Source organism: Hyperolius riggenbachi, chromosome 3 (assembly GCF_040937935.1).
Source record: "Hyperolius riggenbachi isolate aHypRig1 chromosome 3, aHypRig1.pri, whole genome shotgun sequence".
In the NCBI taxonomy this organism is placed as follows: domain Eukaryota; kingdom Metazoa; phylum Chordata; class Amphibia; order Anura; family Hyperoliidae; genus Hyperolius; species Hyperolius riggenbachi.
The window spans coordinates 182,158,224-182,178,767 of NC_090648.1; the positions used below are offsets into that span (position 1 = coordinate 182,158,224).

The 20,544-nt window shown below is 44.2% G+C and overlaps 1 protein-coding gene across 1 annotated transcript in view; it reads left to right on the top strand.

The window, feature by feature from the left end:
- The window catches only part of SLC30A4 (solute carrier family 30 member 4), a 34,103-nt gene extending 19,256 nt beyond the window's left edge, over positions 1-14,847 (top strand). The window contains exons 6-7 of the mRNA XM_068275398.1: positions 8,234-8,368; positions 14,435-14,847. Of these exons, the coding sequence (XP_068131499.1) occupies positions 8,234-8,368; positions 14,435-14,583 (284 nt within the window). The 3' untranslated portion in view covers positions 14,584-14,847. The remainder of the gene's footprint in view (positions 1-8,233; positions 8,369-14,434) is intronic.
- Positions 14,848-20,544: the final 5,697 nt, after the last annotated feature.

The window sequence follows — 20,544 nt, forward strand, 5'->3', positions numbered from 1 at the left end:
GTTCTAAGCTAGACGAGATTTTAGAAAGATCCTCAGACAGGAAAAAGAACTTTCCCGTTAGAAGACGTAACTTTCGGGCAAACCGTTCCTTTCGTGACCAGGGCAAAACGGAGACAGAGAATAGATCAGCTCCCAGAAGGAGATGGCCCCCCAATAGATCTCACCGTGCAAAGCCCGGCATACCCTATACCCCGGCCAACCAACAGCCTAAACAATGACGCCAGGATTCCGGTGGGAGGCAGGGTATCTCACTTTTTCGAACACTGGCAGGAACTTTTTCACAACAGATGGCTATTAAACATCATTCTCCAGGGGTACAAGATAGAGTTTTCATACCCTCCACCAAGCCAATTTTTCGTAACTCCCCCTCCAAGAGATCAGGTTCAAAATCAGGTCCTACAGACAGAGGTAGGATCACTGTTATCCAAGAGGGTCATCCGACAGGTTCCCAAATGTCAGGAGGGTCAAGGTTTTTACTCCCCGGTGTTCCTAGTAAAGAAGCCACAAGGAAGTTATCGATTCATCCTCAACTTGAAACATTTAAACAAAGCAGTCCGATACAGAAAATTCCGGATGGACAACATCCGCTCAGTCATAAATCTTCTGCAGGAAAATTGCTTTCTAGCATCCCTGGATCTAAAAGACGCCTATCTCCATCTGCCTATCCATCTAGAATCCCAGTGCTACCTGAGGTTTGCAGTGGTGTTTCAAGGAGAGGTAAGACATTTTCAATTTAATTCTCTCCCTTTTGGTATTTCATCTGCTCCTTGGCTCTTTACGAAAGTTATGGCAGAAGTCTTGGCAGTGCTTAGGCTTAGATCTGTGCAAGTGATTGCTTATTTGGATGACTTACTTATCTGGGGTCCATCTTTTGATTCAGTAAATCTCCAGGTGGAGTTAACTATTGACTTCCTTATCAGTTTGGGGTGGTTGATTAATTGGGAGAAGTCATCCCTACTACCCAGACAATACATGGAATTCTTGGGGTTTGATATATGTTCTGTCAGTAAAAGACTGTATCTACCATCACGGAAATCCTCGCTGATGTTAAATTCTGTTCTTTCTTTTCAGAGTTCAGTCTCCATCACTCTGAGAAAGGCTATGGCTGTATTGGGTACCATGACAGCATCCTTCCCAGCGATACAATGGGGTCAGTTGCATTCCAGAACCTTACAGAACTGGATACTATCGAAATGGGACAGAAGCCTGAAGTCTTTGGACAAGAGAATGACAATTCCCTGGAGAGTGAAACAGTCTCTAGACTGGTGGTCAGATCAGGAACATCTGAATGCAGGGAATCTCTGGGAATTCCCTCAGCAGTCTCTGATCACAACAGACGCGAGTTCCTGGGGATGGGGAGCTTATCTGGAGCAACTACCGGCTCAGGGTCATTGGTCTACACTAATTCAGAGCAGATCATCGAACTACAGAGAACTACGGGCTGTTTGGGAAGCTCTTCAGACCTTCTCCCTACTTATACATCAACATCATGTTGTAATCAGGACAGACAACAACACGGTAGTGGCCTACCTCAACCGTCAAGGGGGGACAAGGAGCAGATCTTTGTGGAGTCTAACCTCGAAGATTCTTTGCTGGGCGGAAAAGAATTTAAAGTCCTTGAAAGCGGTTCATCTGAAGGGGGCTCTAAATTGCGTTGCAGATTATCTAAGCCGAAAGATGATCTATCAAGACGAATGGTCTCTAAACGACCAAGTATTCAGGCAGATCTCTCAGCGATGGGGAACACCAGAGGTGGACATGTTCGCAAGAAGGAACAATGCCAAATGTCCTCGATTTGCCTCCCTGTGTCCACAGGACAATCCCTGGGTCCTGGACGCCTTTTCAGTCAATTGGAACAAGCATCATCTTTACCTTTTTCCTCCCTTGGGACTGATTTCAAAGGTACTGAGCAAGATTCAACGAGACCAGGCCCAAGCAATCTTGGTAGTACCATTCTGGCCCAAGAGATCCTGGTTTGCTCTGCTACAAAGTTTAGCCTCAGATCACCTGATCCTGCCGGATCGACCGGACTTGTTGAGCCAGGGTCCGGTTCTGCATCACAATCCAGGAATCCTTCACCTTTCTGCCTGGAGCCTGAGTGGCAACTATTAAAGAGGAAAGGATTCTCTAACAGGTTGTCGGAGACACTTATCCAGAGCAGGAAGAAAGTGACAAGACAGATTTACGCTAAAGCATGGAATACCTATAGCAACTGGTGTACATCTACATCTAAAGATCCAGTCCTCTCTTCTTCAGTGCTGGAGTTCTTGCAGGAGGGATTCCAAAAAGGCCTGAGCTCTAGTACTCTGAAGGTTCAGACCGCGGCATTGAGTGTTTTCTTAGAGAGAAGATTGGCGGAGGAGGAATACGTTGTCCGTTTTTTTTAGGGCACTAAAAAGACTAAGACCTGCAGTACAGATAAAAGTACCTACTTGGGACTTGAACACAGTATTGCAGGCTCTATGTGAAGCTCCTTTCGAACCAATCTCGGAAATCTCAGAGAAACATCTCACCTTGAAAATGGCTTTTCTTCTAGCCATAACTTCTGCACGAAGAGTGGGAGAATTACAGGCGTTATCAGTCAATGAACCATACTGTACCATTTCAGAAGACAGAGTAACTCTTCGCCTAGATATCTCTTTTCTACCCAAGATTGTATCCAAATTTCATACATCTCAGGAGATCCTATTACCAACCTTCTGTAGTAACCCATCAAATCAGAAAGAGGAAAAGATGCACTGTCTCGATGTGAGGAGGTGTTTAATACAGTACATTCAACAATCTAAATCTTGGAGGAAATCCAACGCTTTGTTGATTTTCTTTGCTGGTAAAGGCCGTGGCAGACAGGCCTCTAAATCATCCATAGCAAGATGGATCAGACAGGCCATTGCATTATCCTATATCCAACAGGGAAAGCAATTATCTGGACCAGTGAAAGCACATTCAACTAGAGCTGTGTCAACATCATGGGCAGAGAGGGCAGGAGCTACTATAGAGCAGATATGTAAAGCGGCTACCTGGTCAAGCCACAATACGTTCGTTAAACATTATAGACTGGACTTATCATCCAATTCTGATTTATGTTTTGGTAGACGTGTGTTGCAGGCTGTTATCCCTCCCTAATAAAGTTTCTTGTTTATCTTCTCAGGGTTGCTGTCCTGAGACGTCCTGGAAAGACAAACTTACTTGTGGTAACGTCTTTTCCAGGAGTCGGAAGGACAGCACCCTTGCTACCCACCCGAATAAAAGAAATTTGTTGAAGCATCATTCTGTGTGGAGTCTTTTTTATTACTGAGGAGGGTAAGGGAATGCTGTCTTATATATGCTGCCTGTTCCTGCCTAATCTCATTATGTTAATTTTTTAACTAGCGTCCTGTCCAATCTAAAATGGAAGGAGACAAGTCTCAGGGTTGCTGTCCTTCCGACTCCTGGAAAAGACGTTACCACAAGTAAGTTTGTCTTTCCCACTTAATACGCTACCTCTTAACCCTCCTGGGGGTAACCCCGACCTACTCTCGGGGTAACCGCCGCAGAGGATTTCTCTGCCCCGGGAGGGTCTTTTTTTTTGTTTTTTTTTTGTTTTTTTTTTTTTTTTTGTAATAAAAATTGTTTTATCCGTTGTAACTAGCAGTTTACTAGCTACTATTGCCCCCAAGTCCCTCCGCTCTCTACCGATTGCCGTTATACGTACCCCTCAGGGATCCCGCGATGGTGCAGCCTCTCCAATCAACGCCAGGCTTCGCTATGGGGAGGATCGGGATTGCACATGGCGTCAATGACGTCATGTCTGATCATCGCCATAGCGACGACTGAAGCACATTGGGGAGGCTGCGGCTCTCGCGGGATCGCGGCTAGGTATAAGTATAGCGGCGGCGATCGGGGGGATCAGAAGGGTGTGGGGGGACTTGGGGAACAGTGGTAGCTAGCCTAGTGCTAGCTACAACGGATACAACAAATTTAATTCAAAAAAATACCTCCAGCGGACCCAGCCTCAGAAACTGCATGCCGCCAGGAGCGGTAAAGGAAACCAGAGATTAACGCTTTGGCACAAAACAAAACATATCCCCCTAATGGATTTTACAAAATAAATACTATACCTGGTATTTTTGCCGCTCTGGTGTGCCATTTTTTTTTGGGGTGTTTATTTTACTAAAACTCCATTCAAAACGCAGTTCTTCAGAAAAGCATATTATTTAGTGGGCTGTGTGCAAAATGAAATCACCATTTCTAAAAACCTCTTATGACTAACAAATATAGATTAAAAAAAAAAAAGTCAATACATTACATTAGCAGCTCCTCCCATTTCATCACAGCTCTCTGTGATGCTGCAAATATACAGAACAGGAAAGCAAAGCCAAAAGGGGACAGGCTTGAGCTTGAGAAGACAGACTCTGCTATAATGATTCCTGAGCAAAGCCAGACTGAATGCTCAGTCCAGGATTTTATCAGGGCTGGTAGTGAGCAGGCCGAGCAGTGAAGGATGAAACAGAGAGCAGAGAGGGTGTTTTCTCTAAAGTTCCCACTGATCTATATGGTAAAATACATGATGGTGCTTTGTCTCTGGTTCACTTTAATATGCATTTTTAAGCTCTTGTGTGTACATACTTGAAAAGCCATGTAGGCATGCGATTTGCCATAAGAAGCCCATTTTAGCATTATGCTGCACCTTGTGTTTGCACTTGCGTTTTTAAATGCATTGCATGATTTATTTTTGTCTAGTTCTTGTGTGATTTGCTGTTCAGTGAAATTTGGGTCTGAAAGCCCAAACTCATACAGAAACGCATTACATTTTCCTACATGCTTTGTATTTTATAATTGGAACTGGCCCGAAAAGTCAGTTTACAGGATCTTTTCTAAAGATAGTGAGAGTTCAGTATGCTTGCATGTCAGTTTAGATTTAAGCAACTTGGCAGGAAGTGGCAGTATTGAAGCTGTCTGCACATTGCTTGGGAATCGCCTCAACCATTGATAGACTGAAGAAGATACTCTGTGAGACTGATAGAACATCTTCTAGAATAACAAAAGGGTGTCTATTTGTAACTCCTTTTTTTATTTCTTTGGCTATACAAGGACCTGGATAAATGAGAACGAAGAGCTTATAATTATGCTCTATTTTTAGCTCTGACGATGCTGTACAATTATTGATGCTTTTCCTCCCTCGCCTTACTTGTCTGGCTGCAATTTAAAAAGGTAATGAGTGATCTAAATTTGTAATGCTTAGGTTGTGTTGATCCTACCAAAGCGGAACTGAACTCAGAACTTCCTCGCTGCTCAAAAAATGAGCAACAGCATAATAACCTTTAAGCAAAAACATTTCATTGTTTTTGCCATCTATTTAGAAAGGGGTCCCTTACAGTGAAGTGAAGGTGGTTAAAATCTGCAATATGTTACCTCAAGAAGTAGTTACGGCAAACTCTATGTCCTCTATTCATAAAGCATTCCCGCATGCGGTAATGTTGAAAATAGCTGACTTTACTGACCATTTAGCAAAGTGTCCATTCAGAAAAGCTGTTTCCGCATGAAAAGCTGACATTCCTGAGCAGTGCGGGAAATTACAGCCTTATGCGGTGATTATCACAACACATGTCAATTCATAAAGATTAGAGCAAGCGGAATGGGAACGGAGAATACCGACTATTGAGAAAGGGAGATAAGCCAGAGATAATGGGCACGCTAATGGAGACAGACCTCCCAGGCAGCAGCAGTGAGAGCAGAACAAAAAAGGCATCCCAGAATACCCAGGCTGTGTTTTTTTTTTTTAACCCCTTGGGTACCTGTTTTCAGATAAATTTCGCATCACAAAGCCTGCATGTGTAACATTTCTTGACGTTCTTCTAAGCTGTGGCAATTAAATAGATTGTTTAGAAAGACTAATAGACAGATTCAGGGCAAGGAGAGGCAGTTTAAAAAAAAAAATGCACATCTGAAGGGAAGTTGGGGCTGCCTCCTTTATAGTAACTCTGTCTCTGCTCAGAGAAAATGTATCAACTCAGCCAGCACCTTCAGGGCTCTTTCCCACTAAGACGTTGTGTTAGATGCGACATTAAGGTCGCATAACGTGCCCCTAACACAACGCATGTGAGCTTTGAAGTTAGACGTTAGAGCCGCGTTATGCGTCTCTTGATGCGTCCGTGATGCGTACTTTTTGACGCATACTATTGGACGAAAACAGTGCATGCGGCAAAAGACTGTGGAGACCACGTGATCGGAACACTCCGCATCACGTGGTCCCGCCAGCCAATAAGCAGCCGCTCCGAAGTAAACCCTGCAGTGCAGTGAATATTAACACAATAGTGGACTCTCCCCTCCTCCTCTCCTGCACTGAAAAAAAACAAAAAAAATTACTGAGCATGTGCAAACAGTCTAACGCGGCTAAAACTGCGTATAGCGCACAGCATGCTGCACTTTCATTGAACGTGCAGTGTTACACTGTAACGCAACGTGGGAACTGTGCACTGAGTTGATTTTTCATTACTGTGAGTTGGGCTGCGTTACAGGCTGCTCTAACGTGCGCCTGTAACGTCCCACTGTGAAAGCAGCCTTAGTGCGGGAATTCCCCGACCGAAGTCTAAAATACCGATGCAGTGTTTTCCCTCCAAGATTTTTTTTTTTTTCTACCGCAAATGTTTTATGAATAGAGCTCTTTATCTGCATTTAAAGAGGGCTTGGATGCTTTCCTTGCTTTGAAGGGCATCCACGGCTATAATTTTTAGGTAATTCCCGGAAGAGTTGATCCAGTGATTTTTTTTTTATTTTTTTATTTATTTATTTATTTTTTAATCTGACTGCCATCTGGAGTCCATTTTTAAGGCTAAATGGCCCAGGCCTTGTAAGGTTTTTATTGCCTTACCCTGGATCAACTGGAATGTGTGCAGGTTCAGGGTAGTGTTTATTGTATTTTTTATTTAATTTTTTTTCAGGTTGAACTTGATGGAATAATGTCTTTTTTCAGCCAAGCTAACTATGTAACAACTGATACAAATCCTGCAATAAATCTGCAGTTTATCTACTTCCTGCTTTCATGGAAGCAGACTTGTTGTTAAAGGGGAACTGAAGTAAGAGGTATATGGAGGCTGCCATATTTATTTCCTTTTAATCAATACCAGTTGCCTGGCAGCCCTGCTGGTCTATTTCTCTGCAGTAGTATCTGAATAACACCAGAAACAAGCATGCAGCTTGTCTTGTCAGATCTGACTTTAAAGTCTGAAACACCTGATCTGCTGCATGCTTGTTCAGGGGCTATGGCTAATAGTATTAGAGGCAGAGGAGCAGCAGGGCTGCCAGGCAACTGGTATTGATTAAAAGGAAATAAATATGGCAGCCTCCGTATACCTCTTACTTCAGTTCCCCTTTAACATCCTGTGTTTACAAATGAGCTCTCTGCCGTGGCAATCAGCTGACACAGCTGAAGGATCAAATTACAACTTGTTCTTTGTCTCAGATCAGGGGGAATTAGACAGGCTAACTCTCTAAATATATACAGGGTGCATTTCTCTGTTTTCCTTTTGTCCTGTGCAAGAGTTCAGGCCCATTTTGAAGTCTTCACACTGGTAAGCAGTAGCACTGCAGTGCTATGATGAAGCAAGTCCTTTGTTATATATTTCGGTCCCAAAAGCTGCCTAGACTGTTTAGTGCCCCTCAGATCTCTGCTTAGCAAGTAATGTGGTTGGTATGAGGCACACCCTCTGAGTTTCCCTGCCTGATGTCAGGCTTTGGTTCTGTATCGCCCCTTTGGCTGGAAATGAGACAGGCTGAGGAATGCAGTCACTATATGAGAAGTATACTTTCAGAAGGCATTTTTAGACACTGGAACTATGGAGATAATATAGTTTGAAGTTATCCACACTGCAGGTTTAAATAAACTAATCCTATTTCCATATTTCTGTTTTAGTGCCTATAACATCTGCAGACACTGAGTAGGGTGTATAGGCTGCTTCTTCCTTATTATGTAAATGTTTGCATACATAAGTATGTATTTTAGATTAAAAGGTAAAACAGTAATACGAGTTCATTGCATTATTGATCCAGGCCTTGGTTTAGGTTATTTATATATTGATTTAATACATTCTATGAGTGATCTTTGCAATATCAATCTTGCTGAGGCTTGTTTATTGGCAAATTAGTCTATAGGGAGTGTCGGCTTGTGATGAAATTGTTATAAAACTAGTCTGCACTGCTGGAGGGAAATGTGTAGGCATGAGTATATCATCTTGTGCAATCGGTTTTATTTCAGGAGTACCGAAACACCTGAATGTGGATCAAATAAAAGACGACTTGATGAAAATAGAGGATGTTCACTCCGTAGAAAACCTTAACATCTGGTCACTGACTACAGGAAAATCTGCTGCCATAATCCATTTACAACTAAGTAAGTTGAAAATTTGGGAGAACAAATACAGTGAAGTTGCTATAACATGACAGGGCCTAAATTCTAATCATGGTAGTCTTTCATGCAATTTTGATGAATATATATCTGAATTCTGTTTGTCCTTTAACACAGCTCTTTGAATTCTGTTTTTTAACCTCCCCAGCGTTATGGACAGAAATGTCCGTTCAAAAAAACATTCTGTGAACAGTATAAACATGCATACACATCAATACTCTCCTGCACTGTATACTAGACCCTTGCTTGACACATTTTGGCAAGTTACAGGGAAAAAAAAGTTTTAAAAATAAATTTTATCACTGTTTGCACAGAAATCCTGGGGAAATTGAACGCTGGGGAGGTTAACCACCTTTCAATTTCAGTACAGTATATCTACACGCCTTGAGCCTCAGGGGAGCAGATATCCTGCCACGTGCGCACTCTAATTGGTGAATGGGAACAGGTGTTCCCAAAGCCAATCAAAGTGCCTGTAATCAATGAGATGTCGGGTGTCATTGACAAAGTGAAAATGTATACATATTATTTCCTGTGTACTGTTCACAATACACAGGAATAAAGTGGGGTGACATCTAGTGGCCAAATAGTAAAAATACAGACTACTGCAGTCTCCCAGTTATCTGGATGTCTCAACTACCCGACATGCCTGAAGGATAATGGGGACTATAGTGTTGCTGCGTTTGAGGTGTTTTGGGGGCATTTTACGTACTTGCCACACCTCCAACGATGTATGGCAGTCTCCCTGTACATCCCTGTGGGCTCCTAGTGGCTTTTGCTGATGCGGGTCATGTGACTTACCAACTTACGTGCACGGAGGACGTCAGAAAGCTTTTAGGAGCTTGCGAAGAGGTATGGGGAGACTGCCAGACATGAGTATTTGCAGGGGGGGGGGGGGGGTGTGTGTGCTTTATTTTGCCTGTTGCACATGTATCCGGCATCAGGCGATCCCTGCCAGTGTCGAGTACTAGGAATTATGCTGTACATACATTACATTAAATAAAAATAACGGAAAATACCCCATTAATTAACCCCTTACCCCCCCCCCCCCCCCACACTCACCTTAACACATATAGGTACAAAAAAAAGTGACATTCCAAAAAAAAATACATAGATGGTTACCTTAGGGACTAGACCTTTTTTTTTTTTTTTTTGTCATGAGGGTATCTTACTGTTATTCTTTTCAAATAAGGTTTTTTTTTTTTTTTTTTTTTTTATTTAATAATATATAGTATGAACTGAGACAGAACAGAAAAAATGCACCTTTATTTCCAAATAAAATATTGTCACCATACATTGTACTAGAGACATAATTTAAATGTTGCAATAACCGGGATAAATAGCCAAATAAAATGTGTGATTATTAGAGATGGCTCAAACCTCCGATTTTCGGTTCGCGAACTTCCGCGAAAGTTCATTTCGCGCAAACTTTCGCGAACCGCAATAGACTTGCGGAGGCGAACTTTAAAACCTAGAAACACTTATGCTGGCCACAAAAGTGATGGAAAAGATGTTTCAAGGGGTCTAACAACTGGAGGGGGGCATGGTGGAGTGGGATAGATGCCAAAAGTCCCGGGGAAAAATCTGGATTTGACACAAAGCAGCGGTTTAAGGGCAGAAATCACATTGAATGCTAAATTGCAGGCCTAAAGTGCTTTAAAACATCTTGCATGTGTATACAACAATCATGGAGTGTAATTGGAGTACTGCTTCACGCTGACACACCAAACTCACCGTGTAACGCACCGCAAACAGCTGTTTGTGTAGTGACTGCCATGTTGGACTAGTGCGCACCATGGCGAGAGTGCAGGCCGTGGCGGTTTTTTTTAAAGCCCATATGGTCGCCGGGCTGAGGTAGCTGAATGACAGAACAGTGACTGTTCAGCTGATCAAATTTGGTCTGTCCACAATGAAGCAATGATCTTATTACCGTAGGTGTGCCCCCCTCCCCGACACATTCATATAGCCGGCGGTCATTGCTTCATTGTGATACGCAAGCCCATTCACCGCGGCAAGGTAATGGTCACGAAGGGGAATGGGCACATGTACATGCCTTTTGTTTTGTTGTTGCAGCTGCAGTGCAGCCAGAAAAATTAGGCAGGCATGTACACGCACCAGAAAAATTATTATAGCGGCTGCTAGCAGCGGCCTTAAAAATTCAGGAATCCGCCTGGAGTCCTGGACCGTGTTGGTGGTGGCGGAGAAGGCAGTCAACTGGCCTGTGGGCAGAGATGCTGTGTGGGGACTGACTTAGTCTTGGGGCAGGCAGTCGCACGGCATGCAGGCAGAGATGCTGTGTGTGGGGACTGACTTAGTCTTTGGCAGGCCTGAGCGTGCTTTGCAGACCAGGCATCCACGGTCAGATGGATCCTTGACCCAACGCTGTGTGGCAGAGATGTCACCACTTGCCTTTCAACATCACGGTACAGTTTAGGTATCGCCTTTTTTGAGAAAAAATTGCGGCCTGGTATCTTCCATTGCGGCGTGTGGCTTTGCTTTTGTGTGCTGCTTTTCCTCAGGTGGTCATCCCATTGCAGATTGTGCTTTGTAATCATGTGTCTTCGTAAGGTAGTTGTCCCTACACGGGTCTTGGTCTTTCCACGGCTCAATTTTTGGTGGCAGAGAGTACAGATGGCATTGCTCTCATCTGAGGAAGATGCACAAAAAAAATTTCCACACCGCTGAACCCTGGAGTGATTGCACTTTAGTGGTGGCGGCCGACTGAGTGTTAAGTGGGGTGCCAGAATCCGAGTAGGAGGAGGAAGATATGTCACGCTTCCGTGCGGAAGCTGAGAAAGATGGTCTGTGCTGAATAGTCCACTACGTCCTGACAATATTGGGGGTTGATGGCACGTGCTATCTTCTGAACACTGTACTTTGGTCTAGGGCCGCACTAAATAACAACAGCGCGACCTCAAACAGACCTGCCAGGTTGCCTGCCTCTGCCTTTTGTTTTGTCCATATGGGGGGGGGAATGAAGTGAAAGGTATGCACTGACTTGACTAATACAATGTGCAGTCACACAGGTGCAGTTAACAGGTATGCACGGAGTGGTATATCGCACTGTGTGCACTCAAGTAGGTAGTTGGGTGCACTGAACACAACAGGTAGGTACAGTGTATGCAGTGATGGGTATTACAATGTGCACCTGTCACACACAGACAAGTAGTGGACAGGCACAGTGACACTGCGTGCGCTCAACTCACGTAGGTAGGTGGGTGCACTGTGAACAACAGGTTGGTAGGTATATGCAGTAATGGGTATAAATGACAATTTTTAAAAAATTTTTTACACACAATTGTCCATTTACAGAGATCTTTCTCCCACTCAGCATGGGTATGTGTAAAAATACACCCCAAAACACATTATACTACTTCTCCTGAGTACGGCGATACCACGTGTGGCACTTTTTTGCACCCTAACTGCGCTAAGGGGCCCAAAGTCCAATGAGTACCTTTAGGATTTCACAGGTCATTTTGAGAAATTTCGTTTCAAGACTACTTCTCACGGTTTAGGGCCCCTAAAATGCCAGGACAGTATAGGAACCCCACAAATGACCCCATTTTAGAAAGAAGACACTTCAAGGTATTCCGTTAGTAGTACGGTGAGTTCATAGAAGATTTTATTTTTTGTCACAAGTTAGCGGAAAATGACACTTTGTGAAAAAAAAAACCAATAAAAATCAATTTCCTTTAACTTTTGACAAAAAATAAAATCTTCTATGAACTAGTCATACACCTAACAGAATACATTGGGGTGTCTTTTTTTCTAAAATGGGGTCACTTGTGGGGTTCCTATACCGCCCTGGCATTTTACGGGCCCAAAACCGTGAGTAGTCTGGAAACCAAATGTCTCAAAATGACTGTTCAGGGGTATAAGCATCTGCAAATTTTGATGACAGGTGGTGTATGAGGGGGCGAATTTTGTGGAACCGGTCATAAGCAGGGTGGCCTTTTAGATGACAGGTTGTATTGGGCCTGATCTGATGGATAGGAGTGCTAGGGGGGTGACAGGAGGTGATTGATGGGTGTCTCAGGGGGTGGTTAGAGGGGAAAATAGATGCAATCAATGCACTGGGGAGGTGATCGGAAGGGTGTCTGAGGGGGATCTGAGGGTTTGGCCGAGTGGTCAGGAGCCCACACGGGGCAAATTAGGGCCTGATCTGATGGGTAGGTGTGCTAGGGGGTGACAGGAGGTGATTGATGGGTGTCTCAAGGTGTGATTAGAAGGGGGAATAGATGCAAGCAATGCACTGGTGAGGTGATCAGGGCTGGGGTCTGAGGGCATTCTGAGGGTGTGGGCGGGTGATTGAGTGCCCTAGGGGCAGATAGGGGTCTAATCTGATGGATAGCAGTGACAGGGGGTGATTGATGGGTAATTAGTGGGTGTTTGGAGGAGAGAACAGATGTAAACAATGCACTTGGGAGGTGATCTGATGTCGGATCTGCGGGCGATCTACTGGTGTGGGTGATCAGATTGCCCGCAAGGGGCAGGTTAGGGGCTGATTGATGGGTGGCAGTGACGGGGTGATTGATGGGTGATTGACAGGTGATCAGTGGGTTATTACAGGGAAGAACAGACGTAACTAATGCACTGGCGAATTGATAAGGGGGGGGGGTCTGAGGGCAATCTGAGCGTGTAGGCGGGTGATTGGGTGCCCGCAAGGGGCAGATTAGGGTCTGATCTGATGGGTAACAGTGACAGGTGGTGATAGGGGGTGATTGATGGGTAATTAGTGGGTGTTTAGGGTAGAGAACAGATGTAAACACTGCACTTGGGAGGTGATCTGACGTCGGATCTGCATGCGATCTAATGGTGTGGGTGGGTGATCAGATTGCCCGCAAGGGGCAGGTTAGGGGCTGATTGATGGGTGGCAGTGACGGGATGATTGACGGGTGATCAGGGGGATAGAGGTATACAGTACACAGGGGTGTGGGGGTGTGTGGGGAGAATCTGAGGGGTGGGGGGGTGATCAGGAGTCCCCAGGGGGCAGTTTAGGGTTAAAAAAAAAAATAGCGTTGACAGATAGTGACAGGGAGTGATTGATGGGTGATTAGGGGGGTGATTGGGTGTAAACGGGTCTGGGGGGTGGGCACGGGGGGGGGGGGGGTCTGAGGGGTGCTGTGTGCAATCAGGGGGCGGGGGGGGAGATCAGTGTGCTTGGGTGCAGACTAGGGTGGCGGCAGCCTGCCCTGGTGGTCCCTCGGACACTGGGACCACCAGGGCAGGAGGCAGCCTGTATAATACACTTTGTAAACATTACAAAGTGTATTATACACTTTGTATGCGGCGATCGCGGGGTTAACATCCCGCCGGCGCTTCCGTATGGCCGGCGGGATGTTGCGGCGGGTGAGCGGAGTCAGGCGCCGGCGGAGGATCGCGTCACGGATGACGCGATCGCTCCGCCCATGCCCCTAAAAGGACCGCCGCCTCTGTGGGTGAGCTGGTCCTTGCGGGATCCACTTCCCGGCCGCCTCTGTGCGTTAGGCGGTCGGGAAGTGGTTAACATAGTGCACATGCACAGAATGCTCCTTACCAAGGAGGCTTGTTCTACTTGTGGCTACTTTACTGGGCTGAGCAGCAAATCAAGGAAGAGGACAGCAAAGGACCTACAAGCTTAGGGCAGCTGGAACAAGTCCCAGGTAAGTGAAAGAGCAGTATTTATGTTCACCTCTGGTATCCTTTAACCTTTCTGTTTAGTGTTTTGTGTTTGATTGTCAGTGTGATGCTATTAAAGTATGTGTTTAAATAGTACTGTAGGTATAAATAAAGTGAACAGCTAACCTTGACTTTGTTTTCTAGGTTTACAGTATCTGGTATCCTACCTAATAATTGGCAAGTGTCCCTGCATCCTGTCCGTGTGTCAGTGCTTTTGCGCTACTGCGCATGTCACGCACTGACAGTTGTTGGGGCAGGGCGAGTGGGTGCGCACGGCGGCGGGCGGGTGTGTGGGTGCACAGTGATGACAGACCTAGTGCCCGTTTTCAAACGGGCTTAGGTCACTTGTGTTATAGTGATAGTCAACCTAAATTCATGGTATTCTTTTTCCCTCAGGCCCTGGCTCTTCATCAAAATGGGAGGAAGTACAATCCAAAGCCAGACAGATACTACTGAATACATATGGAATGTACAAGTGCTTTATTCAGCTACAGAGCTACAGGCAAGAAGAAAGCACAAGGTGTGCTACATGTTCTAGTGCCTAAGACACATGGACTGCTACGTTTTCCATGCAGAATACAGCAATATATGTGTTCACCTTAAACCTTCCTGAAGAAGAGGCGGTGCACTCTGCTGCACACATCCTCTGGAGAAGCACACTTTACTATATGGAGCAAGTGATGCTACCGGTCTGTCTAAAGAGAGGAGGATCTAGAGACCAGACTAAAGTGTTTACATATTTAAGCAAGTTTGCACATACCTCACATAGAGGGTGAGGAAATAAATCCCTGCCATGAGGACCCAAAGAACACTATTTTGAGCATATCTAATAACTTGTTTTACATATGATGTAGTTTAAAATTTTATCTAATTAGAATAACGTATTTGTATTAAACACGTTTGTCAGCATTTCTGCTTGGGCTGACATGACAGACCCATTGCTTAGCGTTCTTTTCACATTCCTCCCAGCAAAACAGTACTTAGTAAAAGCTAAAGTTGGGATCCCGCTACACTTGATGCACAATGGTGAGTTTACAGCACATTCTGAGCAGATACGATGTGCCCTGTCGCATGTCCGTTGCAATGCTCTCACTACACAACCTTGTGCATCCATTCTGCGGTCACTACTGCAATTCAAGTCCTGTGCCACTGCTGCTGTTGCTCAACTCAGCTGTATGGAACAATTGGCCGGTATATAGATAAGTTACAGAAGAAAGAGGCTCCCATTGGATTGCAATGAGTATTTGCATTAGTCCACCATTCAGTGAACCAATGAGAATCCTCCCTTTTGCTAATCAGGCTTCTCATTGTTCTTTTTCAATCCAATGGGAGCCTGCTTTTACCCAGGCTCATATCTATTTGCTGGTTGAGTGTCCTGTGCAGTGGAGCTGAGCAGCGTAGCAGCAGTGGTGGAGGACCTGAGGTGTCTGAAGACATAGACAGGTGAGTAGAGCAGCAGCGTACGCGGTGACAAGGCAACTTAGATCAGACACTGTCTGTTCTTATAGGCTTGCATTGATTCCGTCAGCATCCGCTATCTGCGTTCCACACATTATCATGCAGGTTCCCAATTTGCGTTCTACTTAACGCAGTGGATCAAACGGATCCGCTGGAGACTGACAAGTGTTCAAAAATCCTATAAATAACATAGGATTCTTGAATATTCATGATTTGTCAGCTTCTCCGATGTGGAAGCGGTCAGTTTTTTTTTCTTTTGTTTTGTTTTTTTTGCTAGTGGGAACAAGTCCCGACTTACTTTACAAGCCTTGCTTTTATTTACTTTCTGTTTCAAGTCAAGCAGTTAAAGTGTTGTATTAAGTTGTATTTACCTCCAGATCAGTCTTCATAAACCATCACAGTTGCCTGGCTAAGCAAGTTTATAATAGTTAGCCTCGGGGGACAGATCCTGGTTCCAGGATATTCTTCCAGTTTACTGTTTGTATTGTGCCCACACTGCAATGAACCATTATTGTAGCAGTGTCCTTTTTGCATTTGGTATTTTATATCTCAGTCCTTGTATTATTCCTGTTTTATTAATCTTAGAAGTCCTTTTTAAATCAGTGTTTCCACCTATCTGCTCTTCCTCAATTATAATGCTGCTCTCAGAAGGAACAAATTAAATGGTATAGGAAACTAGTCTTTTTCAGATTCTACATTACTTGGCCCTGGACAGTGGTGTTCTTTTCCATTTAGAAATGAAAATTCTGGATGGCTTGCTGTATTTGGTCATATATGGATTCTCTCCACTATTTTTGCTGAATTATGTTTTGTGACAGTTTGGCCACAAGTGGCTTCAGTGTGCATTGCACTAACGACCATCCTGGCTTGTGGTTGGGAACAATAGTTGTTCTTTGGCGTAGCTACAAATAACTTTCATGTTGTGAGTTTGTAGTTAGCTAAATTTGTCACTTGTCAGAACAGAGATTAATTTCTGTCAGACTGTGAGCTTGTGTTGGTTTAAATTAAGAATATTATGTTAGTTTGTCCCTGTGTCGCACAGTTCCTACTCATAATGCGAGCAAGTGAAATGTAGATCTCTACAAAATGGACATCAAATCTACAAAACAAAGGATTTGACTATGCTTCGGCACACTCTGTTATACACGGATTATAGCCATTGCTGATTTGGTCAGGTACTGACAAATGGGTTAACTGAATTTATAAAATCTAGTTATGACCAAGGTGCTATGCCATTCTTATTAAAGGGCATATACTGTAAAGTGGAATTACAGTCTGCAGGACATTCAATCTACACATGAGAGATCAGCTTAGTTAAACTCTTCTCAGCGTCTCAATGTTTGTTCTGTGTATAATTTCTACTTGTGTATGCTCATTGGGGCATGCATATTTTCTTCTTACTTATGCAGGCTTTGCTTGTGCCTTGTTGTTATAAACCTTGGTATGTTAAATAGGCTGTGTTTTGACTACAGCCTGTAAAGATATGAAACGCACAATGCCCTTGCCTCTGACCTTTCACCTCCACCTAGGCACAAGAGGAAGTGAATGCTTGAACTTGTTTGATGCTTGGCAAGAAAGCTGCTTTTGTTCCGAGAACTACTTTATATCATAAGGGAATGCTGACATGTGACCCATTCATGTAAAATATGACTCTTGCTATATCTCCACTTTAAAGAGCCATCTTATCTGTAGTTTGCTATGCACTATTTAATCTTACCACAACAGACAGAGTATACATATAAACAGACTGTTCAGGTAAACTGTCTTACTATATGAAGGCAGTAAGATTGGATTAGGTTGTATGGCAGCTTTAATTTGAGGACCCACCCTTTACCCCCCCCCCTTAAGGACCAGCGCTGGTTTGATTGATCTGTGCTGGGTGGGCTCTGCAGCCCCCAGCACAGATCAGGGTGCAGGCAGGGAGATCAGATTGCCCCCCTTTTTTCCCCCCTATGGGGATGATGTGCTGGGGGGGTCTGATCTCTCCTGCCTGCTGTGGGTGGCGGGGGGGGGGCACCTCAAAGCCCCCCTCCGCGGCGAAATTCCCCCCTCCCTCTCCTACCTGCTGCCTCCCCCGTTGATCGGGGCTGCACAGGACGGCTATCCGTCCTGTGCAGCCAGTGACAGGACGTCCCCTGTCACATGGCGGCGATCCCCGGCCGCTGATTGGCCGGGGATCGCCGATCTGCCTTACGGCGCTGCTGCGCAGCAGCGCCGTACAAATGTAAACAAAGCGGATTATTTCCGCTTGTGTTTACATCTAGCCTGCGAGCCGCCATCGGCGGCCCGCAGGCTATTCACGGAGCCCCCCGCCGTGATTTGACAGGAAGCAGCCGCTCGTACGAGCGGCTGCTTCCTGATTAATTAGGCTGCAGCTGGCGACGCAGTACTGCGTCGCTGGTCCTGCAGCTGCCACTTTGCCGACGCACGTTATGAGTGTGCGGTCGGCAAGTGGTTAACTGATATTGTAGGTCGATGTAATCTTTGGCAATAATCTGGACTGGCATATTTTAGAGCTCAGAATTTATCAGCTAAAATGTCATCTTTTATATGAAAGCTGGAAGTCCTGTTTTAAATAAACACGCTTTTGCAAGATTTTACATTCAGGTTGGAGCAGATTTAGAAAACAGTGGTATTTTTAGTGCTGAGTTTTACTGGAATGGTAATAATGTCATTTTAAAGTCACAGTACTTTTAAGAGCATTATATGACAGGCTTAAGAAATAATTAACTTTAGACAGTGGAACATTTTAATGATCCATTATAATAGACAGATATGTAAAGTATTTATTGTGCCCAGCCCAGTGTTCAATGTGTGCTTGCAGTCTGAATAGACATAGCAGTATTTTATTTTTTTTAACTATAAGCAATATGCTATCACTGGGGATAAGAAAAATAATTTGAAAATCTCAAGTGACTGATAATGGAAGCCATGCTAGCAAATCAAAATCACTATCTGCCAATCAATTGGTTGTTAACTGATCAGCAGCTAGTTGCTTTCATTCGCTAAAGGTGACAATACACTTTTTTTTTTATAAATGGCCACCAGATTCTGCCATCAGATAGATGCCTGTCAGATCAAATCTCATCTGAGAAGGATCTATTAATGCCACACACTAGGCCTTGATTTTCAATAGCTAAAAAGGTGTAGAGGACAGTACTCAAGCGATGCGGGGGACAAAAGCGTGCTACGGATTTACCTCTGTACCACCTGGGTTCACCAATAGATTTCAGCATGAATTCTATTAAAAATTGCATTGTACAATGTAGTGCAACGGTATGGGCTAACAATTTGCTGCAACCAATCTATACCTTCCATCTGGCACTATTGATTAATTCGATCTTTTTTGCTGGACAGATCAATCAGACAATCCATTTGGCTGCCCACGGCATCAATTTCTAGTAGCTTCAATCAGATCTGCCAGATATCGATGAGGAAACTCGCTAAGTGTATGGCCACCTTAACTCTACTTGACCTCCTAGGTCAGTGGACTTTGCGTATTAGAAGAATCTTCCGCTCGCCCTAGTGATTACAGGATTAAAGGAGACCTCAAGTGTAAAATAGTCTCCTGTATTAAAAATTGCAAATATACTCAGTGTTTACATCCCTTCTTTCTTTGCTAATAGTAATTGAATCCTTATTTTACATCTTCTTGCCACACTTATCACTGGTCCTGATTGTAACATTGCTCTTCAGGACTGTGATTGGTGTTCATGTAGGCATTTAGGACAATCCCATCAACACCCTTTGTACACCTGAAATGGCTGGAGTACTGGGAGAAAACAGAGGTCCAACACATCAGCACTGCATGCAGTGCAGGGCTGTGGAGTCGGAGTCGTGGAGTCGGGCAATTTTGGGTGCCTGGAGTCGGAGTCGGGAAAAAATGCACCGACTCCGACTCCTAATGAATTTGTAACTGTAATTAAAATATAAAATATGATAAAATGTTCTATTTCTCAGATAATAGTCATTAAAAATAATGTATATATACAGTATATATACAGTAATAGCTGTGCTTAGTCTACAAAAATGAAATAAACCAATCAAAATTAGTTACTTGTGCTGCTTCAATAAAGCAGTCACCGTATTTTTAAGGTACATATCTGATTGTGACTGTATATATGATGTGTACACAGGAATCTCATATATACTAAATAACATCTATGCTGTAAGAATAAACCGTGATGTGTAGCCGTGTCACTAATAGAGATGGTCAATGAGATGGAAATAATTCTGCATTGATGCTGATTTATGCAAATGTATGCACTCCCTTTGCTGATGAAATCAAATCATTTGATATGTTGTTAAAATTTGGTTTGGTGACTACAAATTAAAGGGTACCTGAGACGGATGAAAAGTAAAGTTTTATACATACCTGGGGCTTCCTCCAGCCCCCTTCAGGCTAATCAGTCCCTCGCTGTCCTCCACCACCCGGATCTTCTGCTATGAGTCCTGGTAATTCAGCCAGTCGGCGCTGTCCGGCCGCATGCCGCTCCCACAGCCAGGAACATTCTGCACCTGCGCAATAGTGCTGCACAGGTGTAGTATGCTCCTGGCGGCGGAGTGTGTGCATGCGCACTACGCTTGACTGACTCAAGTACCTGGACTCATAGCAGAAGATCCAGGTGGCGGAGGAGGACAGCGAGGGACTGATTATCCTGAAGGCGGCTGGAGGAATCCCCAGGTATGTATAAAACTTTAATTTCATCTGTCTCAGCTTTACTTTGTTACACAGAAGTACTATACTCTACATATGCACTCCCCACAGAGCTGCAGGGAATCCACTGAGAATGCTGTGCACATTGAACACAGAGGTGTTGTCTGTTTACAATCTCCTCATTCCCCTGCAGAGTACCTGCACATCATTCTTACATGTACCCACACTTACATTGCCTAGGTCCTGATAGATGTTCTTTGTTCCGGTTTGTACCTTTTACAAGTACTCTTACCAAGGACTAGTTTTAGTCTAAAGGTAATAAATACAGTAGTCTACATATCCTTCTCACTTCAGTTGTCTTGTAAAATTCCTAAGCGTTGGCAGTTAAGAG